The 8,520-nt window shown below is 36.1% G+C and overlaps 1 protein-coding gene across 1 annotated transcript in view; it reads right to left on the reverse strand.

Annotated features, from left to right (window-relative positions):
* Positions 1-4,913: 4,913 nt before the first annotated feature.
* Positions 4,914-8,520, reverse strand: part of lmbrd1 (LMBR1 domain containing 1) — a 95,141-nt gene continuing 91,534 nt past the window's right edge. Inside the window, exons 15-16 of the mRNA XM_016235404.1 lie at positions 5,819-5,910; positions 4,914-5,683 (exon numbers count right to left, since the gene is read on the reverse strand). Of these exons, the coding sequence (XP_016090890.1) occupies positions 5,573-5,683; positions 5,819-5,910 (203 nt within the window). The 3' untranslated portion in view covers positions 4,914-5,572. The remainder of the gene's footprint in view (positions 5,684-5,818; positions 5,911-8,520) is intronic.

Raw genomic sequence — 8,520 nt, forward strand, 5'->3', positions numbered from 1 at the left:
ATTTTTTTTATATATATATATATATATATATATATATATATATATATATATATATATATACACAGTATATATAATGTTTTTGTCTATGATTTGTTGCGGGGGATGATTAAATGACTTATTTTTATATATTTTTAATTTTATACATTATATATGCATTATGTATTAAAATACTCATATATTTTATTATAACACAAAGTTAGCGTAAAAGAACAGCATTTAAAATAGATCTTTTTTTTACACATTGTATATGCCTTTACTGTCGATTAATTGAATGCACTCTTGAAACTTTTGAAGGGTAGTGTGTGTTTATATACTCTTTTACATATTTGAACAGGGGCGTAGATTACGCGGGGGACGCGGGGGACATGTCCCCCCCACTTTTTATAAAAAGTAAATTCGTCCCCCGCACTTTTTTATTGGAGAGTTGTGTTCACGACATGTTGAGGTTTTAATGGAGCGATGTATATAAATGCAGAATGATTTAAAATTAAAAGAGAAGATAGTCTATACATGACGTTCACGTTTCTTGAATATGTATTTATTATATTTTAATATAAAGTATATTAAAGCAGTATTGTTTAATAATAATGAAAGTTTTAGAATATTAAATATTTATAGTTTTAATAGAATTACCAGAATGCTGACTACTTACTAGAATACTAAAAATAAACTAAAAAGCCGTACAAATTTCCAAATCATGAACACTCATTTTGAAAACTATTGTAAAGAACTAAAGCACACAAAACCAAAACGTACAGGACAAACTGAACAATATCTCCTGCCACTGTCAGCCTATAAAGTGTTAAGATTAAAATGAAAAATCCAGAGGGAAACAAACAGTAAAAGTATGAGTTTCAGTACTATGTACATTTCGATCCATCTTCGGAGTGTTTTTATTGCATCAGTGATTGTTCAGCGGGATGACTGTCTTCAGAGCCGCTGACAGTGATGCCTTCTGATGTCTGTCAAAGGAACCGTTGACACAAAAAAACGGGTGTACAATTTTGACAGACATTTAAAGAACCCTGTATTTAGATATGTATAACTCAATAGGAATATTTAAAGCACAGCATTCTTTTATCTTGTTATCTTGACTGTATTTATATGCAAAGTGCAAGATCGCAAAAAGCATAATGTCTCCAGATGAACAAAATGAATGCATTTCATTTTAAATAATGCAATTCAATCTCCTCAAATCAATACAGCTTTATGCAGCCACTTTGTACGAACACAAGGCAAACAGGAACTCCTGAGGGAGTGTGTGATTGTGAAGTTTACCTTCACTCTAACAGCACTCTCTCTTTGAGTCACTTTCAACAGTAAATCAGTCAGAGGCTGCAGAACTGCTTTTAAAGTATTGTTTGGAAAATCCCCTTGATCCAGAAGACTGCCTTAAATCTTGGGTCTGAAAAACCCTGGTGCGTGAGAAAGATCTTTTTTTTCGCCTTTGGGAAGAATATATTTAATTTAAAGATGAATGAGGAGAATGGATAAGAAAAGATGCCCGTCTCATTCTTTCCTGCAGTTCACTGTGTTTCAAAGCGAATGTGGCTTTAACATCAAACTCTTGGCTGCCAATATATGTCATTAAGATTTTTATGCTCACTAAGGCTGCATTTATTTGATGAAAATAGTGTAAAAAAACAGTAATAAAAATGTTAAAGAACACGTTAAAATGTAATTTATTCCTCTGATGCTTGTAAGGGAAACAGGTCAATTTAGCTCAAAGGGAATCATTTAAGATTTTAAAGGGAACTCCACCATTAATATGCAAGGGAATTAGGACAGAATCACTGTTTTACGGCTGATCACTGAGACGGCCAGCGATTCAGTGAACGAGCTGTATGACATCAATTCTGTAATTGATATTTATATCCAAAATATAGTGACAACACTATTAATTAGCACGGTAACAAGGTCGGCAGTTTAAGACATTAACTTGTGAGCACAAAACACGAGATACTTCTCTTTTCAATATAAATAAGGCTTTATTGGATAAATCTAAGACATATAAACTAATCTAACACATAAACACATGCATTCACACAAGTTGCAGAAAGACAGAAAGTGAGGAAATAATTAGTTCTTAATTTTAAGAGAATGAAAATGTGAAATCCCAAGTTTACAGCAATATGTGCAATTGCATAGATCTGAACAATCATCAATCACTTAATTAACCCTCGCATTGAGTCCCTCAATGAGGTTAAAATTTATATTAAATGCACCAGTTCAGCTAGAATCTGGAGGTACTTGCTTTCCTGTGATGCGGGGTTCCCTTCCTTGTCTGGTTGCTGAAAGGGGTTTCCCGAGGTTGCTGATTGGCTTCAGTCTTGGGAAGCCAGTGATTGGGCGTTGGCTGGCGAAGTGGAGCTGTGGTCTGCAGTTGAAGTTTTAGACAGCACTCTTTCGAGATGCGGCGTTAGGCAATCTTAACTCAAAACACGAAACTCTCAACGGAAAATAAAACAAACTAAAGAAATAGAAATAGATGTAAAGTTTGATGAGACCAGGTGGCGTTCGTACCTCAACCATGTTTTGACCAAATCTTAGATTGTCTGATTCGGTCTGATATCCTACATGCTAAAGCTAAATTTTCAGTAACCATTACTCCAGTCTTCAGTGTCACATCATGATCCTTTAGAAATCATTCTAATTTGCTGATATAATTTTTTTTTTAAAACAAATTACATTTTGGATGCCAGTTTATGTACTGTATATTTATATAGAAAAATGCATTTCAAAATTGCACTACCAGTTAACTGCGCTGTCACCAACCCCTCTTTTTTGGTCGATTATACAAGCATGCTTGAGAAAATTTGTTGTTTTCTTTCCAAAGACTGCACCATCTGTTAAAAGAGTCTGGCTGGTGTGTCTTCGAGGGCCATGAATCATACGAACATCTGGTCCAGGTGAGAACATGATAAGCACACAAACACAGTCACATGTGCAAACTCAAGCAGCTCTCAGTATGTGAGCACTGTCGACTACGAGCAGCACAGTCTGTTTTGCTCTTCAGTTCAGTTAGAAGTCTTATTCCTAACTGTGAGAATGTCAGTGAGGGTAAACACAGCTGATCCACAAACACTTTTACACAGTTGTTTGCATTTGCATTGATTCCAGCTCTATATAAAGACAAACAATCTTGTCACAGAACAGAGATGAATTAAATCAAATTCAATGAGTAAACAAAGTAATATTCAACACAGAACTCTGCTTTATATCGCTCTTCTCCATGTCAGCTCATTGAACAATCATTATTACGTCGAAACTTTCAGCATACAATGATAAGTAGGCTGTATTTAGGCAGAATGAGTACTGGAATAAGTAATGATGGTAGTCTTCTTTTAGGGGTCCTCAGTGCAGGTGATTTAAGGGTGGATTGTACGGGGTGCAACTCTCTTTAAATCTGGGTTTGTGATTATTTCATTTCTTCTGTGATGTTTAGAGTTGGAGGATCAATGTTAAGCTCACAATGGTACTATTTCTCATGAAGCACGTTGGAAAGTTTGATTTGTTTTAGTCATTTGGTCATTAGTCATTCGATTTAGTCATTTTGCGCTTTACTGTTGCTTACTGTACTGTTAACTCTGATTTGCGACTGTTAACTCTGATTTGCGAGCTGGTTTGATTAGTTTGCTGCTTATTTCGAATCGATTTATACTACTCCAACCGTTCAGTAGGACAAACTTTTTTTTTTTTCCGGCAAAATCAATGATCCCATATCTGTAAATCGACATATATCTATTTAACATTAATCAACCATCTGAATTATTTTAGGATAATTAAGTATAAATAAGCAACTGGATCCATTTTAAAATCAGAGATATTGCTTTTAGTCTTTATTAATGACTCAAAGCTGCATTAATACAGAAGCATTTGCAAAAGAAATGTTAAAGGGGTCATATGACGTTGCTAAAAAAGAACATTATTTTGTGTATTTGGTGTAATGAAATGTGTTTATGCGGTTTAAGGTTAAAAAAACACATTATTTTCCACATACTGTACATTATTGTTTCTCCTCTATGCCCCGCCTTTCTGAAACGCGTTGATTTTTACAAAACTCATCGTTCTGAAAAGCGAGGTGTGCTCTGATTGGCCAGCTATCCAGTGCATTGTGATTGGCCGAATACCTCAAGCGTGTGACGGAAATGTTACGCCCCTTACCATATTGTGATGCCGTGTCCCAGCACGACAAGACAAAACCAATAAAAGTGGGGACATTATTATGGATTATAATGACTTATACGGTCTTTTTACGCATTGCGTTACGTATCGAGCCGTGTAAACATAAAACCATGTCTGCATTTGTGATCGGAGAAACGACAAAAAACAAGCGCTACACCACACTGCTCAAAACTCGAGTTTGAATCATCAGTGGCAAATCCTTTAAATATGAAAACGTACTTACAGGCTGTGAGTCAGCATTATTTGTCAGAACACCAGCATTGTAGGCTACTCTCCCAGGAAACAGTCCTCGTCCTCCGTAAAATGCGTTGCACCACATCTGAATATTTGGGTTGAAGTGTTCTGGAAGAGTGTTGTAAATACAACTTAACCACTGATTTCTAGTCGTGTCCTCTTTTGGAAGACCAAACAAAGTAGTTTCGCTTTCACAACGAAACACACAGCGTCTTCACGACATGGCGGCGGCGGAAACAATACTACAGCGAGAATAAAAGTTACGCCTTCTTTCTTTGCGTGAACATTTGGGCGGCGTTATGCAAATCTTCCCACATAGTGACGTAGACATGTGGGGGCGTGTTTAAACGAGGTGTTTTAGGAGGCCGTGGACCAGTCTTAAAGAATATCTCTTTGGAATTGAGACTTTAGTCTTTGCAACTTCAGGGATCTTATCTATTCATGAACAGCTTGTAACACTCCAAAGAGAAAGGAAAACTTGAAATCGCATCAAATGACCCCTTTAATTTCAGAAAACCACAAAACATACCAAAACAAAATGAATTTTTACAGAATGTTTAATCTTGCATCAGTTCTCTAGAACTTTCTCTTGCAAGTACAATCCAATAATTCCAAAGTAAAAATCTATGTGAAATAAAGCGTGTCCACAAGCATCATGACAGTAATTCAATCTCAGGGATTAAAGTAACATTAAAGAAAGCACACTGGAGCATTATGCCTAGCAAAAAAAAAACTGCGGATATGCACAGCTTTTAAAAAAACACTTAAATAATAAATAAATCAGCATAAGGATTTGTACCGTTTTAACTTATTTCAAACTAAATTTGGTCTTGTTTAGAGAGAAAAAACTTTAGTTGAATTATTTTAGACAGCAATGCAAAATGACATGCATATATACCCTTAGTTAGTAGTAAGGGTCAGTAGTAAAGACGGGTTAGCATATCAGACTACTACTATCAGTTAAACATGACAATGCCTCTAGTGTCACAAAATCTATTTGGCATCATAACACATTCAATCAAGTCTTAAAGAACGTCAATATTTCTCTCTCTGAACAATGAACGAAAGATGTGGAAAACTATTTTACAATAATTTTTTTTCATTCCAGCTCTGACTAGTAACGAATCCAAGTAAAAACAGGACTTTCAGTAAGTTAATGCACATATTCATCATCACTGACATCTGAATCGTCTGCATCAACTTCCCCTTCGATCACAGATTTCTTCCCTTTACAGCATGAAACAACCAAACCAATAAGAAAGACCTGCAACACAACAAAAGACGCATTAGGGCTATATAATAGGGCAAAGAAAGAAAGAAAGAAAGAAAGAAAGAGAGAGAGAGAGAGAGAGAGAAAGAAAGATGCAAGAATAGTTATTTTTTTAGGAAAATATATTACCACAAGGAAAGCCCAGTTGCCAAAATAGTAGATGGTGCTGAAGAACCAAAATTTGTGCAGGAACAGGTACGATCTTGTTACTGTGCACTGGTCTGGAAAACAAAATATGAAAAAAATTTGACCTTTAATTTTGATTCATTTTTGGAAGTAAAATATTTCTGTACAGTCAAAGCTGTAACTAAATCAGCATACTATCATCTCAAAAACATTGCAAGAATTAGAGGTTTTGTTTCCAGTCAAGACTTGTAGAAACTTGTTCATGCCTTTATCACCAGCAGGGTGGACTATTGTAATGGTCTCTTCACCGGCCTTCCCAAGAAGACCATTATACTGCTGCAGCTCATCCAGAACACTGCTGCCAGAGTTCTGACTAGAACCAGAAAATCTGAGCATATCACACCAGTCCTCAGGTCCTTACACTGGCTTCCAGTTATATTTAGGATTGATTTTAAAGTACTTTTACTCGTTTATAAATCACTCAATGGCCTAGGACCTAAATACATAGCAGATATGTTCACTGAATATAAACCTAACAGACCACTCAGATCATTAGGATCGAGTCAGTTAGAAATACCAAGGGTTCACAAAAAACAAGGGGAATGTGCTTTTAGTTATCATGCCACCCGCAGTTGGAATCAGCTTCCAGAAGAGATCAGATGTGCTAAAACATTAGCCACATTTAAATGTAGACTCAAAACTCATCTAAAATATGAGAAAATTTTGCTTTCTCGTGCATTGCTTTTGTGGTTGGTAAACTGCTAGCTTACTCTCTATTATATTCTGGTCCCTAGATACGGTCTAATAGGAATAAGCAAACGCTAATGCGTTAGTAGAGTCAGAAGGTCAATAGGCTAGTCTTCACCCCGCCGCCATGCAGAAGTAATCACACATGCACAACAGTACAGGTTCTCATCACAGAGCATGACACTGTAATTGTCGGCACACAGCCTTATGTAATTGCACCAGCCACGCTTTACAGGTTTGTGCTAACAACACGCGGCTTTCACTTAAACGCATGAGAGAACCTCTTAGCTAGATGCCACCTCAAGCTAACCTGCCACACTGACCAGAAAACCAGCAACAAGCTGATGACCATGTCATAGAAAATAAATGAGGGATCCAGGGAAAGCAATGACACATTTGGATAAAAAATACAAACAAATATTTAGACGCTTCTTGGCAAACCAAAATAACCAATATTTGGAGAAATGCAGAGAGAAGAAAAATATTTACTAGTGAAAGTAGAAATAAATAGGACTGCATAATTTGGGGATTTTTTTTTTCTGATAAAAACTGCAACTGGGATTTAAGTTGGATTTGAAAAAATCCAGGCTTGCTGTGCTTGTTTGTAGGATTTTTGTGATTTTATGATCAATATGGCTATAAAACAACATCAACAACATTAATCATAATAATAAATATTATCAATATTATTATTATTTAGGGTTATTATTATTATTTAAGATTATCATCATCATCACTATTATTAATAAATAAAAATATAAAAATTACTAAATAAAATAAATATTATTATTGTACTACTAATAATAATTGCACTAATCCAATTAAACGTGCCCTACAATTAAATGAACTTCCCCCCCAAAATATCATGACATATTTATTGCTTCAGAATATCTGAATTCAGTATATTTGAATTGAATTCATGTTTATTTATAACACACTTTGAACACAGGACCTCATCTGAAAGGGATCGTTCACCCAAAAATGAAAATTCTGCCATTAATTACTCACCCTCATGTCGTTCCAAACCCGAAAGACCTTCGTTATGTGTCCGCCGCCCTTTTACGACTCTCGAGAGTACCACGTGTGATGCTCCTCATGTAGAACACACATGCGCTGCGCCTTGTTCACGAGCAGAAAGGTCTCAGATTTCATCAAAAATATCTTAATTTGTGTTCCAAAGATGAACGAAGGTTTTACGGGTTTGGGACAACATGAGGGTGAGTAATTAATGACAGAATTTTCATTTATGGGTAAACTATCCCTATCCCTAAGCAGATTTACCATGTGATCCCTAAAACCCTAATTGAACAAAACCAAGAAAACAGTGAATATTAGACATTTGATAGATTTCATCTAATTTAAAAACAGCATCATCAGCCACATTGATGAATAGTCCAGGACTCATGTGGTTTAGTTTGAGGTTTAGAAGTCTGCTGGTCTGATAGTTGAACTATACAATCAAATGGGCAGCAAGCAAGCTAATGTAAGAAGAAGTTCATCTGGGCTCAAACAGGGTGAGTGTCACTTCAGCAGGAGGGTTGTAATCAGCACAATCTGTCGAGCTGCTTGTGAAGATGTGGCGCTACAGAATGCTGTCTACAGAGGGAAGGGAGGAGAAGCAGAGAGAAAGATCTGATAGTGTTTATTCAGATAATTAGCTGCTCCGGGCATGCGGCAGGAGAATGGCTGAGGCATGAAGACCTTAAAAGAGAGAAGTGAAGGAAAACCAGACATTAAAAAACATGAGCAACACCAGAGGTCACTGAACTCACTCTGTGTTAGACATCCTATCATCTCATGCACATGTAGTCAAAGGCCCCATTTGCACTCAGCATTAACCTCTGTCCCAACTGATCCCATCACAAGTGGTCAGCCAAAACCAGGATTGCTGCTCAAATTGAACATGAGTGCATTAACATGAGTGTTATAAATTATATATATACGTATATATATATATA

Source organism: Sinocyclocheilus grahami, unplaced genomic scaffold (assembly GCF_001515645.1).
Source record: "Sinocyclocheilus grahami isolate Dianchi unplaced genomic scaffold, SAMN03320097.WGS_v1.1 scaffold466.1, whole genome shotgun sequence".
Taxonomy (NCBI): Eukaryota; Metazoa; Chordata; class Actinopteri; order Cypriniformes; family Cyprinidae; genus Sinocyclocheilus; species Sinocyclocheilus grahami.